Source organism: Neohortaea acidophila (genome assembly GCF_010093505.1).
Source record: "Neohortaea acidophila strain CBS 113389 unplaced genomic scaffold BDY17scaffold_5, whole genome shotgun sequence".
NCBI classification, from domain to species: Eukaryota; Fungi; Ascomycota; class Dothideomycetes; order Mycosphaerellales; family Teratosphaeriaceae; genus Neohortaea; species Neohortaea acidophila.
In genome coordinates this window covers 735,673-758,692 of record NW_022985514.1, presented here as the reverse complement: position 1 = coordinate 758,692, position 23,020 = coordinate 735,673, and the positions used below count along the sequence as shown (strand labels likewise).

Here is a 23,020-nt window from a genome sequence, read left to right as displayed (position 1 = left end):
TTGATCGATCAGGAGTGCCTCGTTCGTTCTTGGCTCAGACACTCTGGACCCCGTAGAACCACGGAGCACCGGCAGCAGGGACAAACGCAGACAAAGCGACCTGTACAGGAGAAGTGGTGGGACTATCCTCAGTCAGCAAACATCGGATCATCTGCTGGTCACAACACCCGCCTCTCTTCCTCCACCGTTGAACATGAAAACGCAGACCGACTTCGCCACTTCGGTTTCCGGGCAAGGGGTCGAGCTTGGTTGATGAAGACAATTGTTTGGACGCAGACCCGTAATTATAGGCTGGGGCGTGGTTGGTCCAGATCTCTCCTCCGGATTTTTGTGGCCTGTCGGACAACATAAAGTACCGGATGCTCGCAGTGCCAAGTCTGGCGATTCTACCATCTCTACCGGGACCGTACACAAGCTCGAGCCCATACGAACACCATGCATGTCATGAGGCAGGTTAGTCGCGGTCAGCGGCTGTCGGCAATCATTGGATCGGCCAAAAGCAGCCCTGTCGTCTGTTGTGGAGGCTCACCCGGCTGCAAACCGCAAATGCACGAGGACGGTGTATGCATCGAGTGCTCGAGGACTGAACTTCAGAGTTGTCATTTTTCGAACAGGTCATTCCCTCGTCATTCGGCGCGTCAGTAGCTTCATGTACTCCCCAAACCTACGCGGCGCGTCGCGGAACGAACGACGACGACGACAACGGTCGCTGTTTGTATGCGAAACCGGCTCTTGAAAGCCGACTAGGTCGGGTAGTCGACATCTGTCTGAGCCTGTGCGCGTCTTTAAGGCTGGACCATATATTGTTCCGTTCGCAGGGGCCAGATCTAGAGACCCTTGTTCAATTGACCTTCACCACCTGCATTGGTCATTGATCAGACCAGTGCGAGCTACTTTGCAGGGTGCGCAAGCGTGCATGCAGGTTGACTGCACGCATAAAGCCCTCGTTTGTTATGCATTGAGCTTTGTTCTCCATGCTATTGCCTCTGTCGCGGTAAGGACCGGCCCCTTGCACCTTCGCTAGTCGTGTACACTTCGAAGACGAGAGGAGGTTGACGACGACGACCGAGCTTTGGAGCAGTGTAGCAGCTCGTTTGACCGCGAAGAAACGGTTGAGGGGAGCGTCATGCTGTCGTGCGTCGTCATCGCGTCCGGTACTGCAACACCGCGGGGATCCGCATATCCCTATACGGGTGTGGGTGGCGCCCCTCACGCGCACACGCCTGTCATCGGCAACGTGACTTTGCTCGAAGCTCAAACGAGCACCGTGAGCTTCGCAGGATGTACGCAGGTTCAAGTCGACTGACAGGTCGCGACGTGAAATCGCGTGCTAAAGGGGGCTCGATGTAACCTCTAGCTTATGTTGCCACTTGATCCCCATCAGCCAATGGTCGATGCTCGAGCGGGCTCCGATAGCAGGGGGGCAGGATCGACAACGCGCGAGACACGGCAGAGGGGGGTCCACTTGATTACCTGGGTGCAGTAGTCCGTCAGCCTCCAAACTCTCCGCCAGCCTCGCGCACGCTGAGGGTCCAATTGGGATTGATGAATTGCACAGTCCGCGTGTACACCACGTTGATGAAGCAGTCTCCAGTTGAGGTGCTGAGCTGGACACACTTGCTTGAGATGCGTGGAGACTGCAGTTTGTTTAGATCCGTGAATCAGAGCAGCAGTTCAGATTGGTGAAATGGGCAAAGCCACCTATCCACCTACCCTAAATGGCGTCAACCTCGTATCCCAGTCAAAAAACGCGTGATTGGCAGTGCCACTGGCCATCAGACAAGTCGATAGCCTGGCATACGCCCACTAATTGGCACGCGAACACCGGTACATGTAGCCTTTTTGGGGGTTTCTAGTTGATCCATGAGGAGATCGACGACTTCATACTCGTCGCAAGTCATTTGCAGCGTCGTCGGACGTGTGGCTCCTCAATCTTTAAGATGCTCCACCGCCCCAGAAAAACAATTTCATGACAGCGGCACATCACTCTCGGTTAATTAGGAGCCGCGTGGAGTACCTCGATTAGCCGATAAGTCAATACCAATGCTTGGGCGATGCCATCATGTTCGTGATAGGACATGAGAGGCATCCACCAGGACTGCCTTCGCTGTGAAGGTTTCAAGGACGCGTATCGTCAAGCTGGAGCAGGGGGCGGTGTGGCGGCTGACGAGCGTCACCAGCACATTGACCCAGCCCTTGGCCACGGAAATCACTCCAGGGATGGATGCCACCGACGCCATGCGAGTCGTGTCGCCTTGTGATGCGCTGGAAGGACCTACGACAGCTGCAGGTCTAGCCGGGCCTGGCAGGGCGCGTCTGCAGGTGATGCAGGGCCATCGAGATTGCGGAGGCAGATCTTGTGCTCGTAAGCACCAAGCCAGAGGCTGCTGCCCGGGCACATGCCAGCGCAGGCATGTTCCGAGATGCAGCCTGCGGTGCTGGGGTGGATGCTTGCCCTGTGGTCATGATTGCATCCTGCTCTCTTGCGCAATACCGTCGCTGCTAGCCGACCCGTGCTCGTGCCTTTGACACGGCACGCACGGTTAGGCAATGGTCCGTTCATCCGCCCGTCGGCATCTCGCGGCCCGAGCCGGACATTAAACCTTAACACGGCTCCACGCTGCTTTTCATTCACTCTTCCCTTTCGAGAACATTGCAGATCCGCGCTTGGTGCCCAAGCAACCATCCAATTGCTAGCATCGAGATGTCTTGTCTACTCGAGACGTCTGCGGGCGACATCACCATCGACCTGTTCGTCGATGACGCTCCCAAGTGCTGCGAAAAGTAAGTCTGAACCAGTCCCCTCACGAGCACCATCACTGCCAAGATGATGGTGTCCACCCCTTCCCAAGGCTGATCGGATTGCTAAGACTCAGGCATGTGCCCACAGCTTCTTGAAGCTCTGCAAGATCAAGTACTACAACTACTCGCCCATCTACAATGTCCAGTCAAACTTCTCCTTCCAGACCGGCGACCCGATCGGACCGGAATCCAAAGACAGTGATGGCGGATCGTCCATCTGGGCCCTCCCCGACGGCACCACCAAACGTGCTACCAAACCGGAAAAGATGATTTTCCGCCCGGAGATGTCTGCCAAGCGAAAACACAGCGAGCGAGGGACCGTCAGCTTTGCCACCTCAGCTTCCAAGTCCAATCCCGACGAGCGAGTGGCCAGCAGCCAATTCATCATCACCCTTGGCGAGAACATTGATCAACTCGACGGCAAAGCTGCCATTTTCGGCGAGGTCGTCGAAGGCTTCGATGCCCTTGAGAAGATCAACGCCGCTTTCACCGACCACTCCGGGCGGCCATTACAGGACATTCGTCTATTACACGCCGTTGTACTCGATGACCCGTTTGATGATCCTCCAGGTGTTGTGGAACCTCCTGGAAGTCCTGTGCCGTCTGCAGAGCAACGCGCAACCGTGCGCATAGCCCACGATGAGGTTCTCGAGGAGAATGCAGACCCCGAGCAACTCGAAAAGATTCGCCGAGAGCGGGAGGCGCGAGCGCAAGCATTGACGCTGGAGCTTATTGGAGATCTACCATTCGCCGAGGTCACGCCACCGGAGCAGATATTGTTTGTTTGCAAGCTCAACCCAGTCACTCGCGATGAAGACCTCGAGCTCATCTTCTCCCGCTTCGGCAAGATTCTCTCCTGTGAAATCATCCGAGACAAGAAGACTGGAGACAGCCTGCAATACGCCTTCATCGAGTTTGGCAATAAGGAAGATTGCGAGCGCGCCTACTTCAAAATGCAAGGCGTTCTGATTGACGACCACCGCATCCACGTCGACTTCTCACAGAGTGTCTCCAAGCTATCCGCTGATTGGCGCAATACCACCAATTCCAAGACGGCTAGATATCGGGGTGGGTTTGGCGGCATTGATAGTTTGGAGAAGCGGAGGCAGTATCGTGGGTCGGACGATAGGCGTGATCGCGAGAGAGGCGATAAGTACAACTACGTCTTCGAAAAGACCGATCGGAAAACGGACTCGGTTTCACGAAGGCACCGATCTCGAAGTCGTAGCCCGAAAGGGCGTGAGAGACACGAGCGCGAACGAGATGTACGGGATGATAGGTATTCCGACGATCGAAAGCGAAGACGAAGTAGAGACCGATACGACGATCGTGATCGAGGTCCCAGGAGATAGCGAGGATGTCGTCGTTCACTGCACCGCGCTCACCTGGGGAACGGTTACAGCCGGGCCGGAAGCGGAAGGAGGCGCAGGCCTCACATTCACGAGGAAAGGGCGAGGCGAGTGACGGCTTTGTTGACGAGTATAATGAAGACTTTATTCACCATCAACATTCCCTGTGTTGCGTCGCTTTTCTTTGTCACAACTTCCGCATTCAGCTTCAAGGGATCAAAACTCGGCATTTCTTCGACGAAATGGATACGATGGACACCTCGACACCCGACACGACTACTGAACCCGACGACACTACTCAACTCGACAAGATGTGCGACAATGAGAAGGTGCTTGTGTAGTAAGTACTGCTCGAGTTCATGACAGAACTCCCGCTAACCCAGTACAGCCACTACCGCGGCGAGAACTCGATCCTGAAGCGCAACCTCCAGCAAATCACACGCGGCCAACTCGCCGACATCCTCGAAGACAGTAAGCACTGCCCTTCCAATCCCGCCCTGCAAATATCGAAATACTAACCCTCATGCTTCTCACAGACCCGAACATCCAAGCCACCAGGAAACGAATCACCAGCTCTGACCGCAACGCCGACGGCGAGGTGTGTCTTGAGATTCAGCAGAATGATCTCTACACGCCGGCGCAGAAGGAGATGTACAAGGAGAAGTCGCTGTTGTAGGTTTTGCCGTTGCTTCTTGGCGGAGAGAGATTATGGGAAAGTGAGCGTCACATGCTAAGGCTTTCTCGTCTTGTAGCAACTACTACAGCAATATCGCTGGGGTGGAGATCAAGCGCCACGTTGCGCAGCATTTCAGCGAGCTCATCATCTTGAGCAAGAAGAAGGACTGAGGCGGGTGAAGAGAGGGGGTCCACGCTGACTGAGGCGGTACGAGTTTGATCTTTGAACCGCAGGGTTGTGAAAGGTGAGGATTGAGTCCACACGAGAGGTTCCAGAAGATCTGCCTACGTATTCAGACAGTTGATGGTGATTGAAGATCAAAGCTCTTTGCGCTCTCATGAAATCAACTGTGCTGTGTCTACCATGCCTGCAGCCAGCTTTGCCAGCCCTGATCCACCGCTTCGGTGCTGGCGAATGCTGAACCCACGAGTTCAGACTATATCTCATCAATGAAATCACTCACATTGATGAATTGATTGACAGCAGACGTGCACACAATGAGCACCATCAATCTTCCCACGACGCAGCGCCGGAAGTGGCAGCAGAGTTTATCCGAATTTTCGCCGAGCGGCTCCTCCCGCTCCCGACGGGCGAGCTTCTCCTCTCCGCCAACACCGTGACGAACTTCTCTTCCCACCGCCATCCACCACCTCCAACGCCCCTCAACCATCACGAGACCGGTCACAATGGTGTCTCAACGCATTATGCGGGCGCCCCTGCAGCTCTCGGCCACCCGCTTCACCCCAATGGCCTTCCGAGCCGCGGCCATTGCGCCCTTCAGCACCAAGCCAGCTGCCGCGCCGAAGCAGCAGCAGGCACAGCAAGCCGTCGTCAGGAAGACATGGTTCGCGGCACCGCCTGCCCCGAGCAAGAACATGGTAGGTCTTACAGAGCCAGTACAGGCTGGTAGGAGATGTGTGCCGGTCCCCGTGCTAATACCCCGCTGTGTGTCAGACTCCGCTCAAGGCCGCCATGCCTCAGCTCATCCCCTTCTACTTCGTCAACGAGGTAGTGTACGCCTTCACCATCATCCCGCTTCTGACGTACGTCTTCTCGAAATACCTCTTGCCCAACAAGCTGCGGCTTTTTGCGGCGCGGCTGTTTGTGAGCAAGCTATGAGGAGATTATGGGCTGCGCGGGAGAGGAGGATACGAGGAAAGAGATGTGGGAGGAGTGATGGCGTGCCTACATTCAATGTAGGGCATTGGCCAGAGTGACAGGGTGGAGGATAGAAGGACGAGGAGTGGTTTCTTTTGTGTTAAGTGTATATAACCACACCAACAAGAAATCATCACACATCTGTACTCCCCCTTTCCATCAGAACAGTGCCAGCCGCTATGCTTGCCATTACATGAGGGGTACGGAAGGGCCAGCGGTGTTGCGAACATCACGAATCGGTCCAATATGACTGGCGCAAGGCATCACTTGGCAAATCCGGTGCAGCTTCCAGCTCATATGCCTCTTATCCACCACACTCCCACTACGCCAATACATCTATCGCTTATCAGCACAAATGGCTAACCTCCAACTCCCGGCAAAAGGGCAGTGCTACTGCAAAAGAATCCAATACACCCTCAATGCAAGCCCCATCTTCACCAATGCCTGCCACTGCCGCGACTGTCAAACGCTCACGGGCTCCGCATTCGCCATCAACATCATGGTCGAAGCAAGCGCAGTAAGCGTGACATCCGACCTCCAACCCACGGAGAAAGTAGACAATGTGCTCGATGCCGAGCAAGACCCCTCCACCAACTCCGCCTCCAAATCATATCGCTGCCCAAGCTGCGATGTCCTCCTCTGGGGCACGAGCGGGGATTTCGGCGACGGCATCATCTTCGTGCGAGCGGGCACGCTGGTGGAGAACGAGAAGATTGTCCCCGACGCCCATTTCTTTGTGCGAAGTAAGCATCCCTGGATCACGATTCCCGAGGGTGTGCGGACGTTTGAAACGCTGCCCACGGGGGAGGGAGGGCCGCTGTTCTCGCCCGAGGCGGGCAAGTGGTTTGCTGCTGCGCGGAAGTAGCAGACGTGATTAAAGATTGGCGGTCCAATCTATGTCTTTACTATGGCATATTACGGCCTATCGATTGGATCTGGACATCAATGTATTGATTGGCCGCCCACAGCCTGCCCGCACGAGAGGCTGCAGTGAATGGTGGCGTGGATGACTTGCCCAATGCCGAATTTGCCCGACGGCAAGCTTTACCTCGCTGTGTTGCCTTGGTTTTTCCTTATTACTCAGTCATCCGTCAAAAGAAAATTGCAGGTGCGAAAACGTTTCGACGAACAAGTGCTGGCTATGAGCTCTCCGTTCGTGCGAAGTTTGCATCGGTGACCGCAGCGTACAACGAAATATTTTACCGAAGATGGGGGACTTCGACAAGAAAGCATACAGCTACGAAAAGCAACCCTCACCCACTGATCCCGCATTGGCAAGCAACATAGAGCACGAAGATGACGCCAGGCTACAAGACAATGACATCTCGCCCGCCGAAGCAAGGCGTCTCCACGCAATATACCGCCATTTAGATTGGCGCATCATACCGGCCTTTTGGGTGCTCTACTTCCTCTGCTCCGCCGTGCGATCCACCCCTGGCCTGGCGTTGACCATGAACATCAAACAAGGCGACGACCTGGAGAGCTGGGTGCCTCTGACTCCCCACCAGGTCTCGACAGGCCTGGCCTTGTACTACGCCTCCTACGTCGTCTTCGAGGTGCCTTCCAACCTCCTCATGAGCAAACTTTCGCCTTCCGTTTGGCTGGCTCGAATCGTCATCAGCGTGGGAATTATCGGCACCGCCATGGTGGGCATCGTCAACGCCGGCGGCTTCTACGCCTTGCGTTTCCTGCTCGGGCTCGTGGAGGCGGGAATGTGGCCCGGGATGACGTTCTTCTTGACATTGTACTATCCCACCCATCACATTGCGAGGAGGATAGGGTACTATTTCACCGCATCTCAAGTCTCGGCTGCCGTGGTGGGGCTTGTAAGTGCCGGCTTCCAGAAGATGAACGGCGACGCAGGCCTAGTTGGCTTCCGCTGGATGTTTCTCATTTGGGGCTTGGTCACGCTCGTCGTTGGCTTCTCGTTACTCTGGTGGCTTCCGGACCGACCTTTGATCCCTGGTGAGACAAGGAAACGCAGTCGCTGGACGAGCTGGCTCCCTCAACCTCCACCGGTCCTGACGGGCGAGGACGCCGAGCTGCACTACAAAGACCTGCGCAGAGCATACGTGCGCCGCAACTGGACGATGAAAGATCTCGGCAAAGTACTACTCGACTGGCGCATCTGGCCCCTGATAGTCATGTACTTCGGCGTCGTGGGCGTCGGCAACGGCGTGCAATCCTACGGCACCGTGCTCCTAGCAGCCATCAATCCCAGCTTCAGCGGCATAGACCTCTCCCTCCTCTACGCCCCCATCTGGATCTGCGACCTGATCGGCATCCTCACCGTGACGCCGCTCAGCGACAAATTCTACAAACACCGCGCCCTCTTCTTCTCCGTCCCTACCGCTATCCAAATCGCCGGCCTCCTCATCGCCACTTACGCCGGCAACTCCCTCGCCGACCACTGGGGCCGCTACGTCGGCATACTGCTCGTTGGCTTCGGACTTGGGCCCACCGTCCCCATCACCATGACCTGGACGGCGGAGATTTTCCAGGCGCGGCACGGGGAAGTGGGCGTTGCGGCTGCGAGCGCGCTCGTCTCGGGCCTGGGGAATTTGGGCAGCGTCGTCACTACTTATGCGCTCTTTGATGGCTGGGCGGCGGATGCGCATACACATCCTGTGTATCTTGGTAGTATGTGGGTTATGGTGGGCATTCTCATGGCGAGTATTCTCGCGAGTTGGGTGTTGACTTTTGCCCTGGCGATGGTGAGACGGAAAGGAGGGGGAGGCGAGGAGTATTAACAGTAAAGTAGTCGCACAGGTAGAATGACAGGCCCGCCGTGTGCTCTAATCCCTCTCTCTCTGCAAAGTTGCAAAAATCCTCGCAGCCTGATCGATCGATCCTGCTCGGCTGAAGCTTCAGCTCCGCATCGGAGATGGCGGTGGAATTAGGCACAACAAACCCGAACAAGCAGTCGTCACGAATGGAGCTTACTGACATACACAAGCCTCTGCATGTTCATTGGGTGTCAGTTGCACAGATGCGCACGTCTAGCCTAACCTCCGCCGCCAAAATCCAGGCTCCCAGTGCAAGTTATAAAGCACCCTCACAGCCTCGCTGCTCCTCCCCCAAATCTATCCTACACCCGTACAAGCAACGAGATCTATCCACCAACCGTACTTCTCTTGAACCAACATGCCTTCCTCTACCTCCCAAGTCCCAACCCGTCCGCTAGGCAAGGACGGGCCTCACGTTTCCCGTCTGGGACTCGGCCTCATGAGTCTAAGCGGCGTGTACGGCGTCCCAGCCTCGGACACCGAACGCCTTGCTTTCCTCGACCAGGTTTTTGAGCGCGGTGAGAGATTCTGGGCAAGTAAAGGGTTCTCACTGCGATGTTTGTTCGGGATGGTCGATTGCTAACTGCGTCTGTGCCATAGGACACGGCAGACGAGTACGGCGACAACGAAGATTTGCTGGGCAAATGGTTCGCGGCCAATCCGGAGAAACGTGCGTGTCTGGTGTCGATTGGCAAGGCGTTCGCGAGAGATGCTGACTTCTCTTCCATCGTTGCAGGTGAACAGGTCTTTCTCGCAACCAAGTTCGCGGTCAAAACTGTCCGTCGCTTCCCGGACGTAAAAAGCTCAACCGGCTACGCCGTCGATTCGAGTCCAGAGTACGCAAAAGTCGCCATCGAAAGTTCGCTCCGCCGTCTCGGCTTGCCCTACGTGGACCTTCTTTACTGCCATCGTCTGGACAAAGTCACTCCGATCGAGAAGACGGTCGAGGCGATGGTAGAGCTGAAGAAAGCAGGCAAGATCAAATATCTGGGCTTGAGCGAGTGCAGTGCGGAATCGCTTCGTCGAGCTCATGCCGTGCACCCCATTACCGCGGTGCAGGTGGAGTACAGCCCTTTCTGTCTCGACATTGAGTTTCCGGAGCGGAAGCTCTTGCAGACGGCGAGAGAGCTGGGCGTGGCGGTTGTCTGCTACTGCCCTCTTGGGCACGGTTTCTTGAGTGGATCGATTCGAAGTCGGGAGGACGTAAGCAAACAAGGGGACTCGCGTGGTCACATACCGTGGCTCAAGGAGGAGAATATCGAGCAGAACGTGGCGGTCGTCGAGAAGCTGGTGGACATGGCCAACAAGAAAGGCGTTACTGCTGCGCAGATGTCGTTGGCGTGGTTGTTGGCGCAGGGGGAAGACATCTTTCCCATCCCGGGCACCACCAAGATTCATCGATTGGAGGAGAACCTGGGGAGTTTGTCCATCTCGCTGTCCGCGGAGGAAGAGAAGCAGATTCGTGAAGTGTCCAAGGATGTGGTTGGTGGGCGCGTTCAAACCGCTCATGGGTATACGTTTGCAGATACGCCGCCTCTGCCGGCGTAAAGCAGGATGACGATGCACATGGAGGGATGCGATCTCATTCCAAGTAATATCAGTAGTCCTTCAAATTAGATTGTCACGCTTTGTTAGGGGTGCGCTTCTCCATCCAGATTGCAGTCCTCTTCTCGAGAAGTAACAGCATATAATTCCTCCGCTTCAGTGCTCTCCTGCACATGGATCTCGCCAAAGTACGGTAGGGGGAAGGTAAAGGCCGCCACCACAGCTGACGTGGAGGCATCGCAAGTTGAGACATGCACGCTCGCTCCATCAGCCGCCCGTTGCTCATACTCCAGCAACTCCTCCAGAATTGAAAGATTCGACAAATACGAGCAGGATGGACCAACACGCTCACTGATTTGTCGAATGCTGGCAACGGCATCCTTGACCATATTCAAATCGGATGCTCGCTGATGTTCCAGCACATTCAATGCGCCGAGTCGATGCCCATCAATCTGGGCCAAGAGAAGAGCGACAGCGGCCGAGAAGCTTTTGGGTACGGCGCCGCCGCCCGAAGAGCCTCGTATCAAGCCTTTGTCGCAGATGAAAGTGTGGCGCGAGAGGAGTTCGCGACCGGCTGCGGCGGCGGCGAGTTTACTGTATTCGTGCTCACTGCGCTGGGTAGATGGCGAGGCGAGGCCGGTGATCAAGTATGGAAGATGGAGCTGCACGATCAGATCGTAGTGTTGGACTTGCGGGATAAGGCGACTGCCGTATGATGTCAGGTCTTGCTCGATGGGCAGAGCCCACCACTCTGTCGGTAAGTTGTGTGCAGCCTGCTTCAAGCTGTCGTCGGTGCTTCTCGTTTCTGCCAGATGATCATGCCCCTCGCCAGTATGGCTCGAGAGTCTCTGCATTCGGAGATTCCGCTTGATGATCCGTTCCGATGCTGTGACATGCGTGCTTTCGAGCTGGCCGAGCGGAGAGGGGTCGGTGTTGTAGACAACCATAGGCTCGGCCACCATGGCATGTGTTTGTCCCGTGTTGAGAGAGAGAATAAGATCAAAATGCACCAGCCATTTCCACAGTGTCGCCATCTGCTTTCTGTACAGCGCGGTGTCGTATCGAGTACCGGCAAGACGGGCAGCACTCAGCGCACGTCGAATAGCAATCCAAGCGCTCTCCAGATTCCCCTTGTTCATCTGATAGCTGCACTCCAGCATGAGCGCCTCAATGCCCTCGACACAGTCGACCATGCCATCTCGGAAAGTGACTTGTCGCGCGGCGTCAAAGTAGCGTCGCGCAGTCGTCGCCGGTGCTAGAAGCTCGGGCGAACCGTCTGCGTTCAAGTCGAGACGATCCAAGCACACGGCAAGCTGGAGCAAGTCTCGAGCGAGCGCCATCGGGCGCACGTTTCGCTCATCTTGGAACCCGTCTCGACGATAGGATTGCATGCGATTCGGCGAGTTCTCTACCGCGGAAAGCGGCGATCGACCTAGAGTCACGATCTGGAGGGCCAGGTCCGGCGCAGGGAGGACGGGGAGCAAGAACTCGTTCAACGAGTGCGATCGAGAGGTCCAGCTGTCGTGTATCTCGAGCGGGAGCATCGGCAATGGGTAGCAATTAGCGAGAACCAGGCATTGCTTCTTCCTCCGCCGCCTCACCAACATCTCAACCTGGGCTTCCATATTCTTCAGCCGTGCGTCGAGGAGCGTATGGTCATCGGCGTCAAGGGTCTGACTGAGACATGGCGTGCCGTTTTTCCGACACGATATGCAGCTGTACGCCCCATTGCCTGCGGCCTCGTCAAAGACACAGCGTTTCTTCCTTCGCCGGCATTCCTGACAGCTGAACGTGCCAGTGCGTAGCTTAGGATACGTCGCCATAGCCCGGCATCCTCTTTGTCACGTCATGCCAAAGATCTGGCGCAGGGTAGAATCGTCGATGCAGCGGCTGCATGTATGTGCTTCGGGAGGTGCATGTAGTGGATTAAGTGACCGAACGAACGCGAAGCCCGAAAGTGTCAGATGCTGGAAGTAGTGCTTACATCAATCGTTCCGTGGCCATGTATTTTTTAGCCGCTCCTATCTCATCACGTATACGATCCTTCGATCGTTTCTGATGGACGATCTTGTCCTATCGCATTGAAAAGTATGGGGTATGTAGTTACGCTACGAGTACGTATGATACAGCATCGCACGCTCCAGCAAGTCAAATGCCGCCCCTGGTCCCCTGGAGCATGCATGCCAGACGAGCGTCCACCTATGCGGTCGACCATTGCAACTCCTTCCGTTCCCGAATACCCCTGGCCTGCTTCTCCAGCGCAAACACCCTCCTTTCTTAACTCAGCCCATTCACCCAGCGATTGTTCCAATCAGACCAGGGAGAGGCTCTTGCCCAAAGGACTGGAAAGGGTGGTGTGGAAAGAATCGTCATTCGCATATGACTCCGACGATGCGTCACTGCTCTCCACATCCATAGCATCTTCTGCGCTCTCTGAGTCGCCCGTCAGATCCACCACGTCGTGAGCAGCCAGCACGGGAGAAGGCGTACGGTAGCGCAGGTCGTAGCTTCCATCGCCATCTTCCCCCGTGAGATCGATCACCGCCTTGGGGCCCGCTACTCGAATCGACTGCTTGCTCCGCAATGGCATACCAGGGAAGCCGACAGCATTGGAAGGATGACGAGCCGCTTCCGCCAGGCCCGGCCAGGTCGACAGCGTGGAGTAAGCGTTCCAGCCGAAATTGACAAACTCGTCAGGGGAGGCCGTTCCAGTCGTGTACCTCCCGTGCACATCATTGCGCTCCCTCTTCACGGGGGTGAAGGAGGTGTCCGGGGACTTGCGCTTCGCATGCATGCTGGACTGCACGAGTGATGCAGCAATGGCAGCTTGAAGGCCTCTGTCTTCCTCGTCTTCGTTTTCTCCGTTGCCCTGGTAGTCATCGAACCGTGACTTCCTGGAGAGCCGTCTGGTCACTGTGCCATCCCATTCCACGTCGGTCGGACTGTCGTTCTCTTTCCATAGTAGCGCTTCTTCTTCTTCTTCATCCATGCCATCGTCGTCATTCTGCATGTCTTCGGCAGTCAGCTTGCTCACTTTACGATGGCCAGTCCCGTGCAGAATGGAAAAGACGTAGTCTTCCATCGCGGCGCGCGAAGTCTCAATCTTCCTCTCAAGGTCATCGTCCATGAAGAGGGTGCCGGCTCTGCTCATCATGCTCTTCGTGAGAGCGTCCACGAAGGTGAGAGTAGCCCGATGCTTTTCCATCATCTTGGGCAGCTTGACCCAGGCCTTGTGGCAACCGGTAAGCGTAGCGAAAGGACGGAGCGCGAGTTCGACGTTGCTGAGATTGTGGATGCTTGTCGCGCATGGCTGCTGTCTGAACGGATCCCACCAGTAGTTGTGACGGAAGTGATTCTGGCGAGTGACGCCACGAGGCCTCTTTGGCACGACGAATTCAATCCCCAGCTCTGTGATGCGATTCTTTGCTCCTCCCGACCTCTCCAGCAGGCGGCACAGTGCGAGATGCATGAAGAAGGTGTTGATGGCGACATGGCGGTTGTTCTCTTCGAAGGATGGATAGATTTGAATCACAATCTTCTTCAAACGATGGAATCCGAATTGATCGTCTTGTCCGAATTTGAAGAATCGCGCGTCGTCGATGTTGTCTTTGTACTGAAGCGGCTGACGGCCAGTGTCTTGGAATTCAATACCCCCATCACGTAGGCCTTCGTGGACGTGGATGACAAACGTGCGCTCTAGAAGGAGATGGTCAGCGACAGCGTAAAGAGTAAAGAGTGCGTTGGAGCACCATACCTTTGTACAGCAACTCCGTAATCTCGCCACAAATCTTCTTGTTGAGAGTCATAAGATCCGACGTGCTGTTGCGGCGCGGCTGCACGTCGGGATCCAGCTTGCTATTGAAGCGGGCATCGGGACAGTCCTTGCAGCTGGGATGGTACGCTTTGGTGGAAGAAGGAAGGGAGTCGAAGAAGATGGATCGGCGCAGCTCGGTGGGCAAGTTCATGAATGGCGAGGAGCCGTTGGCGGGCGGGATTCCGGCTGGATTGCGAGGTGGAAGAGGGGTGGAGTTCTGGTCATTCTCTGTGCTCGTCTGGTCGGTGATGACGAGGTCGACGATCTGTCGTTGGACCTCAGATGGAAGCGGGGGCAGGGACGGCCTCAGGGCGTGCAGGGAGGTGAGGAAGTTGCCCAGGAACGCAGACGTGTTGATGAGCTGCGAAATGCCTGACATGTTGTCAAGTGCGAGTGGTTGTGCGGCTGGTGCGCCTTGCTGTTGCGTCTCCACTGAGAGCAGATGCCGTGGAAAGCTCTGAGGGTTGAATGTGGTCGGACGTGGGACGAGGATGATCTTGAGTTTTGACAGCCGGCCGGTGAGTGTGAATGAAGCAGCAAACGAGCTGGCTGAGACAAATCAGAGAGCAAGCAAGTCTGTCTGCTCCATGTCCTTTTTGTTGAGTGATAAAGAGACGTTGCTCAAAGTGAAGGAGGAAGGTGCGACTCAGCCTTGTTTGAGGGTGGGGCTTGACAAACGCGGACCTGCAGGCAGTCGCACTTTCACGTGCATGAATGATGTCTGAAGGTCACATGACTTTTTAGTAGGACGGTGATCACGTTTGCTTACTGGCATTGCTTCGATGGTGGATGTTCTTCAATTGAGACTGCTCCTTCGTTCACGCCTGTCCTACGCCATCTGCCGCCAGCCTGTAGTAGACCGGCTTACGCCCCCTCCGGAACCCAGCGAACATCGTATCGTTGTTTCCTCCTCAACTTGACTACCCTGATATTCCCCAGACATGCTTTTCCCCGTCTTCTCTTCACAGTCCACTTCTAGTGGGAGACAAGGCCGCCCTTGGAGTCGTTCTTGCTGCCGTCGCGGCCACCCGACTAAAAATAAAGAGTGAGCACGTGAGCATACCGCATTGGGGGATCCGCGACAGTGAGTCTCGTCTTACCTCAGACTCAACAATTGTGCCAGTCTCCAAGATCTTGGTGATCACATCATCGTCCCTGTGCGTACCGAACTCATCCTCCAGCGCCGCCTTGGACGCGGTATCGAGGATGCCCTGATTGCCTTGTCTGTGCCGACGAATGCTTAGTCAGACCACCTACTCTTACCCATGACAGAGAGCAGTGACACTTACTTGTGGCTGGTGAGGATCTTGAAGCCCGACACCACTTGTGCCAGGGGGATGCTGCGGTCCTTCTTCCAGTTCTGCACCGCCTCTTTGGAGTCGACGAAGATGATGAAGTCCTCGTCCTTGCCTTGGTGGTGGACTTTGATCTGCGTTGCGTTGCCTCGGACCATGGTGATGGGTGTGGTGGTTGCTTTGAGGTACTGGGGGTGATTGAGTTCGATGTGCTGTCTTGGTGGGGGCTGGAAGTGAGGGTGGTGGAGCAAGAGATTGGAATTGTTGTGAGATTGGTGAGAGTGTGGTCTGTGGGAGTCTGTGAAGTGGACTGAGATTGATGAGAGAGTGAAGTAATGGACGTATGGACGTGTGTTGTGGGTGGAAGGGTATGGAATGGTTGTTGCAATGAAACAGACGGTGGGCAAGGGAAGCTCGCGTGCAACATCGTGCAAGTCACAAGCTCTCCCCAGCACGGCCCGCCGCTGCCGACGTCATAGTCACGCGGGCGGGTCCAGATCCAGGAACCAAGCACGAGCCTTCCGCCTTCCAGAAGAAGGCTGAGCCGACCGTCGCATAATTATAATGCGAAAATGCCATGTACAGTGACTACACACTAATCGATGTCTCTTGACTCTCCACCCCGCCCTTTCCAATGCATCTCGGGCATCCAAGAAACGATACAATCCCCCAATCACCCCTTAAACAAGCGCAATATCTTGCTGCTCTTGCTCTTCTTGGGCGTCTTGGCAGATCCATTGCCATGCCCTGCGATGATCGTCTCATCACTAGATCGCAACGTCTTCGTCCGCTCTCGTCCAACACTGTATGCCGGCGGGTAAGACTTGTCGTCTCCTACGCTATCATCCCCCGACGTCGCCATCGGGACTGAAGACTTCGCTCCGCCGACTTCCTTCACGCTCTGTGCTCGGCGTAGAACAGAGGCTTTCTGATCGTGTCCCAGCAATGGGCTGAACGGCCGCTCCATGGTCATAGTCAACGTGCGCAGCGCCGACTTCTTGCGTTTGCTGCCACGATCAACCTGCAATTCGAAATCCTCAGGTAGGAAAGCTTCCGGTGCGTTGTGAAAGTCCACGAGCGGCGGTCTAGCAGTAGGCTTGTTCGTGTTCGCTCGACCGCGCATACTCTTCTGCAGTTTCGGCGGCGGCATGTCTTCTTTGTGGTTGGTGCTGATGCTCGTGTAGCTGGCTGATCGCTTCGATGACGAGAAGTTGCTCGTGATGCTCGCCATGCTGAACTTGCGGATGACGTGGTTGGCAGATGCGCGGATTGGGTCTGATCGCCGGGGTTGCATGCCCGGGTATGGAAGGAGGTCTTTGGTCCACACGTCGCAGAGTATGCTCTCCAGGCGTACTCTGTCCGCCCGTCCGGGCGCGAGGGTCTGGACGTGACTTGGCGTTGCCATGGATTGCGAGCGAGGAATTTGCAGGGAGGTGGTGGATGAAGTCTCCAGCGCCTCTTTCGCCGCTTGCGTGTTCTTGATGATGACTTGATTCAAATCGGTCGTGGGACCAACGGTCGCCGTGCGGTGGACCGACATGCGTCGCACGAAACTGCCCGGCTTTCCAAATGCCTTTCCGACACTGCGCATTTCTGCAATCAAAGGTGAATGCAGCTCGAATACATTCGACTGGCCTTCTGCAACCGCTTGCGACTGGCTCGTGATGGAGTCGCCAATATGTTGGCGCCAGACGTCCGCTTCCGTCGCCGAGCATGCGGTAAAGATGATCTCGAACATCCGTGCGGAATACTCAAAGACCAGCTTCCATGAGTGCGGGGCGGTGTAGCATTGCAGACCCTTGCCGTTGTCGCTCTCCACCACAGCAGCATTCGCAAGGGGGATGCCTGCCAGAGTCGCATACCGCGAAGGGTCCTCGTTCGCAATCGCAACAAGCAGCGTCGAGTCGAACAGAATGCAAATGGCGTACAACCCCTTGATGCGATCTTTGCTTCGATATGCAATGTGCAAGCAGCCGCACAGATGAACCTGCCCGAGGAGCTGGAGGAAGACAGAGCGAGGGACTTGGTTGGAGAAGGTGAGGCGATCCCCGAGCAGCCAAGTTGCTTCCAGCATGCGTGACTTCACCGGGTCATCTTTGGCTTCGTTCATGCGTCGGCAGGCTGCGCTGATGTCGTGTAGAAGGTCTTGTATCGCGGCATTGGCCTCCGGGTCGTCGCAGACGGGAGTGAGCTTGCACAGGTCGCCAAATAGGAGCTCGTATCTCGGTAGTCGCTGAATGGGCTAGAATCTCGTCTTAGATTCTATACGCTCAAGCCAAAGATCAGTTGCCTCACCTTGATCAGTAGATCTTTGACCGTCATTGCTTTCTTCCGGTTCGCCTCACGACTCTTCACAGGATTGACATGCACCGATAGGGCCTCAATCGCCCTGTCAAAGTCCGACCACATCGAAGTCGCCCGCTGTACATCGTCGATGTCGCTCAGCACCACCTCATAATTCGCCCCGTATTCTTCATATAGCGCGAAGCGATTCATCTGTGGAAGGTTATCGTTCAGCATCACAAGAAGAGCATATGGTACACTTCCATACATGTTCTCGAAATGCCTTTGCCATCACCGAAACGACAAATGGGCTGCAGCGCAGCATCGGGTGGTCATCCTCGACAGATCGATTGATGTTGAGCGAGCGACGAGCTTGGCGAATGGAAGCCAGCTTCGACCGAGTGGGTGTGGGTTGAGATGGGACTACGTCCACGCTGTGCCAGCGGGTGTGCGAGTGGGAAGACGGCAGTCCAGGAGGCATTCGTGCCATGCGTTGGTCGCACTCTGCGAAAGGCACAATCCGATGCAGTTGGCCCAGAAGGTCATCGTGGAGTTGCAGCATTGCCGAGATGTTCTTTTGCGCACAAATTCTGGCAAAGCTCGTAGGTGAAGGCTGATGACCGATAATCGTGCAGTATGCCTGTGCTTGGTTAGCGTGAGTGGCGTGATGGAGATAGTAGCACTCGTACATTCGACAAGGCTTTGATGTCCGCAACGTAGTTCTCCTCGGTTCGAATCAACTCTTCGATCTTCTCTCGCCTCCTTTTCGAGCGCTGTTTGGCTGCCTCGTCCATGATCGATCGATGACTGTCCATGGATGGGCGAGGATCGGAGCCCGAGAGCATGCTGCTGCGTTGATGGCCGCGGCGCCATCTGGCATTCCTTCTGGACACTGTTGCTATGCTGGCACTCGCGATAGTTGCCGTGGCCGACTTGACGGCAGAGACAAACGCCATCGACGAGCCTTGAGAGTCGGTGTTCTTATGGTGAAGCGATTTGTCTTTTGCAGGCGAGGTCGACCGGCTTCCGAAGTTGGCCACCGTCCATGGTTGTTGACCGGGAGAGCGATTCAGTTGTGCTTGATGCTTTCGGCGACGTAGCGTGCTGAGCCATCTTTTCACTCCCGCTGGTCTGGGAGATGCTTCCTCCGGACATGTCTCGAAAATATCCGTTGACTCGATCGGTGGCGCGAATGAAAGGGTGGTCGGCGTCGGAGGGCCCTGACTTTGCATCAGTCCAGCCTCGACAAGGCTAGTCTCGTCCTCGCTCGTTTCATCCGGCTCGTCATCTTCGCTCTCGGCAACACCCATCAGCCTCGCCTCGACCTGCTCACCTCCAAGCGTAGGCTCAGTCCGCAATCGGGAGCTCAGCACAGACACAATGCTGCTCCTTCGAGAGAAGCTGCCGCTCGCACTGTGTCGATCGGATCCATTGACGAAGCGACGGAGGGTCAGATTGTGCGAAGACGGCGTCCTCGACGGAGAGAAGTCGTCCTTTCGACGGAAAGGTGGCACCCAAAAGGATGGCAGGGAGACAAGCGAGTTGCTGGAGAGGTTGCGCAGACGATGGTGCTGGACGGTACCGGAGGAGTTGGCACTGCTGATGGAGGAGCATCTTCCCAGGTCGTGGAAATGGTGTGGATCACGCAGCGGGCTGCTTGCGGCGAAGGGAAATGCAGTGGCCATGTCTTGCGATGGTGTCTGCGAGGCTCATCGATTGAGTCCTGCCGGAGAGACGAAACAGACGGGCTATGTTGACTTGTGCGATCGATATCTCGTAATATCAAGTTCTGCACCCATCCAATTGCCAGCCCAGTAGGTTCATCACACACTGTTGTTAGGGTAGCGGCTGCGTCTGATTGAGGAAGGCATGATACGGCGTGCATCGAAGCAGCCAACGAAAAGCGGCCATAGTGCCTAACGGAACAGGAAGAACAATGAGACTGCAGTGAACAAACGTCCTCGCACCTACCTGCCGCTGGATGGATCGCAAAGGCCAGCCCGGGATCAGGAGCCGCACCTTCTCCTTGTCCATGATGCAAATGGCGGCTTCTTAGTACATCGTACAAGCACAGAGGATCTTTATACCGACATGAGAGCGGCCATCTCGCCAACGGATGATGATTAAAATAGGAGCAGTCCTCGCTTGAAGCAAGATGCTGAGCTCCACTCTCGCTGTCCAAAGTCGTGACCAAAGCAGCGCCAGTGACACCCACCCACCCCATCTCCCCTCTGAAATCATACCCATCTACACGTACATCCCGGCAACAATGGTGCTCGAAGCAGGCTACCCCTTCGCCGCGGCATCCGGCTTCCGCAAAGTGGTCAAAGCCACGATTCTGGTGAAGAAAAAGGCGGGGATGAGCGACGAGGACTTTGTGCAGCATTACAACCACAAGCACGCGCAGATGGCGGCGCCGGTGTTGGAGAAGCATCATGCCATTACATATAGTCTTGTACGTGCTTTTGATTTGATTGTTCCTTTTCGACAAGCGACGAAATGGCTGTAGATCGATTGTGTCGAGACTAACGACTCGCATAAAGACTTACTGCTTAGCACGCGACCGCACCATCATCGCCGACATGCTTCACGGTCAAGCGAAAATGCTTGACTTTGACGCCATATGCACCTTCGTTTTTAAGGACTACCGCGATTTCGCAAAGTTCATGTACGACCCTGCAAGTAAGGCGCTCACGCCGGATCACGACAACTTCATGGTGGAGGAGGAGATGTGTATGATGGTTGGGGATGAGTATATGGTCATCGACGAGGGTCGGAGGGTGGGGTGAATGTACAGGGGCCTGCCTGTTGCATGCGAGATATCTATATTCATACGTAGCCTGGCAAAGTCAGCATTGCGATATGTGAAAACATGTTGGAGAGTCTCACCCTTCCTGCCGCCAGTGAAGAACATCTTGACGATAAAGACCTGGAGGCCAGCCATGGCGACCATCAATCCGCCCTCGATCAGACTGAAGTTGAAGATTCTCCTCTCCGTACTCCGCACCGTGCTGAAGTTGCGGTTCTCACGCGTGCGGAAGTATTTCTGCTGCCGGGTCAGGTGGGAGATTTGACTGCTCAGCTTCCTCACGTTCTCTTCCACCCCACTAAGCTGCTCAGTGCTCGCGCCGGCTTTTTGCGGTAGGTTCTTCTGGGGCTCATCCTCGACCTGTTCATGGAGCAATCGATGTCAGTGTTGGCAGCGCGAGAAGAGAGCGGTTATGACTGTACGTTGATTTCAAAGTACACCATCTTGTCGGAGAAGGTCGAGACGGAGTTGTCGAAGCAGAAGCGGTACTCGCCAGTCTCGGTGGCTGTAAAGACAAAGTCGCCTTCCCGCTCCTTTTCGCCGTCCATGATGATCGTCTCCTTGTTCGCTCCCTTGCCAGGCCCAAAGACGGTGTAGTCAACTATGAGAGTCTTGTCAGCCCTTTCGTGTTCTCCGAGCTGCCTTGAATCGCAAGAGCCGGAGTGGATGACGAGAGTGTCTCTTACTGTCGAACGAGCCTCCACTCTGCACGGCGAAGTAGAAGCCAATCTTTGCATCTCGCTTGTCGATGTGGGTGTAGAAGCATTCCTTCTCATTCGCCGCCATCTTGTAGGTGAGCACTGTGCTAGTCACAAAGGTGGAAAGGAGGCCAACGAGGCTCAGGAGGAGGAGAGGTGTCCGCATCTTAGCTGTCGGGAGAGGGAGACGAGGCCGAGAGAAGGGTGCAAGTGCGACCGAACCGTGCAATGCGATATGCGATGCGACGGTCTCGTCGGATAGGGAATCTGTGATGCAGAGGGTGTTGTAATGGGCAGTGGGATTGATGAAAGACGACACGCGACCCTGGAATTCGTGTCAGGAGTCTCAAATTCTGCCAGAGACGCTCCCATTGGCTCCTGCCGCGGCCACGCTAGCGGCTGTCCATCGCGGTTCAAGGTACGGCATGCCTCACGCTCTCAGGCAATCTGAGCCGAGCTGCAATCAATGCACGCATCATAACCTGCGATGGTCGGACTGTCATGGCACATTGCAGCAGTCGCTCATGTCGAGGTCGATGCCGACCATGTCATCGCTGACAACTCACCACCTTCTCCCTCCATTCCCATCTGACTTGTCTACCGTCTCGCTCGACTCCATCTCTCTGGACGAGCTGCAGTCGTCGAATCCGTCCCAAGCAGAGACGAAACTATTCGCAGCATGTCAGGACATTGGCTTCTTCTACCTTCCCTTGGAAGACTCTGAGCTCGGCCGCAACATACTGCGCGAGGCTGAAGATCTTCACGCGTTACAACAACGTTTCTTCGCCCTCCCCAGCCATGCCAAAGACGAATATGGCCGAGACAAAGTGGATCCCTTCTTTTCATATCGCTGGACGCCATGTCCAGATGGAGTCGGTAGGAGGGAGATGTATTCCCTACGGGTAGACGACTTCCTCCGCGTCCGGCAGCCTCTGCCCCGACATCCCATGATCTCGTCGATCGAGCCCCTTCTAGCCTCCTTTGCCCTACATTGCAGGCAGGTCGTACAGTCGGTTCTCGGTGTCCTGGAGAAATCCCTTGCCCTCCCTGCGGGTGCCCTTCTGGCTTTGCACCGAGACGATGCGGCGCGGGGAGACTTCATTGCCTTGCAGCACCGCGCATCTGAGCCTGCCGATGAACTCATGATTCAGAATGGAGAGCACACGGATTTTGGCAGCATCACGATCCTCTTCAACTGGCTAGGCGGCTTACAGATCCGCGAGCAGACTAATGGTGACGGCATTGGCGAATGGCTCTATGTCAAGCCCATTCCTGGTAGTGTGGTCGTCAACTTGGGCGATTCAATGGTCAAACTGACCGCGGGATTGTTGCGATCGAACATTCACCGCGTAGCCCCATCTCCCGGACTCCAAGCCGGCTTACCACGCTACTCTCTGGTTTATTTTTCGCACCCGAACGACGATGTTCCATTGACGCCTGTGAAAGGCGGTCTCGTTGACGCCGCGCAACGAGAGACAGACGAGACTGGGGAGGTCGTTACTGCCGCCGATTGGACTGTTCGGCGGAGTTTGGGCGATCTCCGAGGCGTGTATACATACAAGGGCGGAGTAGAATGGAGAGACAACAGCGATGCCGTCCCGGCGCCTAGCAACCGTCCAATTGCGGCGTAGGTAGTATTATGCATGGCTCTAAGAATCGATCAAACACTTCCCTCGTCTTGTATTAATCACTGATCGTCGTGCTCGCTTCTTGTAGGTGACGCACTGTCCTCGTTGGCGTCAGATCTCAAGACAGGCTGAACAGCCATTGCCCTTACAGGCCTGCACAAAGAGGTCGTGGACCAG

At 55.7% G+C, this 23,020-nt stretch overlaps 12 protein-coding genes across 12 annotated transcripts; 7 read left to right on the top strand and 5 right to left on the bottom strand.

The window, feature by feature from the left end:
• The first annotated feature begins 2,920 nt into the window (after positions 1-2,920).
• On the top strand, positions 2,921-4,554 carry BDY17DRAFT_143708 (uncharacterized protein). The gene is made up of 2 exons (XM_033729538.1): positions 2,921-4,491; positions 4,540-4,554. Exon 1 carries the CDS (start codon positions 3,069-3,071, stop codon positions 4,152-4,154), a length of 1,086 nt encoding a protein of 361 aa, XP_033589802.1. The 5' UTR covers positions 2,921-3,068; the 3' UTR covers positions 4,155-4,491; positions 4,540-4,554.
• On the top strand, positions 4,394-4,997 carry BDY17DRAFT_323984 (uncharacterized protein; the record flags this gene model as incomplete). Its single annotated transcript, XM_033737111.1, has 4 exons — positions 4,394-4,491; positions 4,540-4,622; positions 4,688-4,823; positions 4,904-4,997. 4 exons carry the CDS (start codon positions 4,394-4,396, stop codon positions 4,995-4,997), a joined length of 411 nt encoding a protein of 136 aa, XP_033589801.1.
• Positions 4,998-5,318: 321 nt separating this feature from the next.
• BDY17DRAFT_297059 (fungal ATP synthase protein 8-domain-containing protein) lies at positions 5,319-6,258 on the top strand. Its single transcript, XM_033733543.1, has 2 exons — positions 5,319-5,705; positions 5,782-6,258. The coding sequence occupies exons 1-2, from the start codon at positions 5,514-5,516 to the stop codon at positions 5,944-5,946; spliced, it is 357 nt and encodes a 118-aa protein (XP_033589800.1). The 5' UTR covers positions 5,319-5,513; the 3' UTR covers positions 5,947-6,258.
• A 287-nt stretch (positions 6,259-6,545) lies between these two features.
• BDY17DRAFT_316711 (major facilitator superfamily domain-containing protein) lies at positions 6,546-8,735 on the top strand (the record flags this gene model as incomplete). The annotated part of the gene is made up of 3 exons (XM_033736028.1): positions 6,546-6,616; positions 7,328-7,472; positions 7,494-8,735. The coding sequence occupies 3 exons, from the start codon at positions 6,546-6,548 to the stop codon at positions 8,733-8,735; spliced, it is 1,458 nt and encodes a 485-aa protein (XP_033589799.1).
• Positions 8,736-9,129: 394 nt separating this feature from the next.
• BDY17DRAFT_316710 (aldo-keto reductase) lies at positions 9,130-10,319 on the top strand (the record flags this gene model as incomplete). The annotated part of the gene is made up of 3 exons (XM_033736027.1): positions 9,130-9,303; positions 9,372-9,441; positions 9,508-10,319. 3 exons carry the CDS (start codon positions 9,130-9,132, stop codon positions 10,317-10,319), a joined length of 1,056 nt encoding a protein of 351 aa, XP_033589798.1.
• A 279-nt stretch (positions 10,320-10,598) lies between these two features.
• Positions 10,599-12,139, bottom strand: BDY17DRAFT_310278 (uncharacterized protein; the record flags this gene model as incomplete). Its single annotated transcript, XM_033735421.1, has 2 exons — positions 10,599-10,615; positions 10,669-12,139. The coding sequence occupies 2 exons, from the start codon at positions 12,137-12,139 to the stop codon at positions 10,599-10,601; spliced, it is 1,488 nt and encodes a 495-aa protein (XP_033589797.1).
• A 127-nt stretch (positions 12,140-12,266) lies between these two features.
• BDY17DRAFT_297057 (uncharacterized protein) lies at positions 12,267-14,845 on the bottom strand. The gene is made up of 2 exons (XM_033733542.1): positions 14,071-14,845; positions 12,267-14,012 (listed from the first exon to the last, which is right to left on the bottom strand). The coding sequence occupies exons 1-2, from the start codon at positions 14,507-14,509 to the stop codon at positions 12,628-12,630; spliced, it is 1,824 nt and encodes a 607-aa protein (XP_033589796.1). The 5' UTR covers positions 14,510-14,845; the 3' UTR covers positions 12,267-12,627.
• Positions 14,846-15,826, bottom strand: BDY17DRAFT_297055 (shwachman-Bodian-diamond syndrome protein). The gene is made up of 3 exons (XM_033733541.1): positions 15,420-15,826; positions 15,231-15,354; positions 14,846-15,162 (listed from the first exon to the last, which is right to left on the bottom strand). Exons 1-3 carry the CDS (start codon positions 15,581-15,583, stop codon positions 15,106-15,108), a joined length of 345 nt encoding a protein of 114 aa, XP_033589795.1. The 5' UTR covers positions 15,584-15,826; the 3' UTR covers positions 14,846-15,105.
• A 272-nt stretch (positions 15,827-16,098) lies between these two features.
• BDY17DRAFT_250617 (uncharacterized protein) lies at positions 16,099-18,940 on the bottom strand (the record flags this gene model as incomplete). The annotated part of the gene is made up of 4 exons (XM_033731090.1): positions 16,099-17,667; positions 17,721-17,921; positions 17,977-18,348; positions 18,398-18,940. 4 exons carry the CDS (start codon positions 18,938-18,940, stop codon positions 16,099-16,101), a joined length of 2,685 nt encoding a protein of 894 aa, XP_033589794.1.
• A 1,037-nt stretch (positions 18,941-19,977) lies between these two features.
• On the top strand, positions 19,978-20,497 carry BDY17DRAFT_323975 (EthD domain-containing protein; the record flags this gene model as incomplete). The annotated part of the gene is made up of 2 exons (XM_033737110.1): positions 19,978-20,163; positions 20,252-20,497. 2 exons carry the CDS (start codon positions 19,978-19,980, stop codon positions 20,495-20,497), a joined length of 432 nt encoding a protein of 143 aa, XP_033589793.1.
• Positions 20,169-21,516, bottom strand: BDY17DRAFT_297047 (emp24/gp25L/p24 family/GOLD-domain-containing protein). The gene is made up of 4 exons (XM_033733540.1): positions 21,204-21,516; positions 20,940-21,118; positions 20,598-20,877; positions 20,169-20,548 (listed from the first exon to the last, which is right to left on the bottom strand). The coding sequence occupies exons 1-4, from the start codon at positions 21,379-21,381 to the stop codon at positions 20,538-20,540; spliced, it is 648 nt and encodes a 215-aa protein (XP_033589792.1). The 5' UTR covers positions 21,382-21,516; the 3' UTR covers positions 20,169-20,537.
• A 170-nt stretch (positions 21,517-21,686) lies between these two features.
• On the top strand, positions 21,687-23,020 carry BDY17DRAFT_297044 (uncharacterized protein). Its single transcript, XM_033733539.1, has one exon. It carries the CDS (start codon positions 21,740-21,742, stop codon positions 22,844-22,846), a length of 1,107 nt encoding a protein of 368 aa, XP_033589791.1. The 5' UTR covers positions 21,687-21,739; the 3' UTR covers positions 22,847-23,020.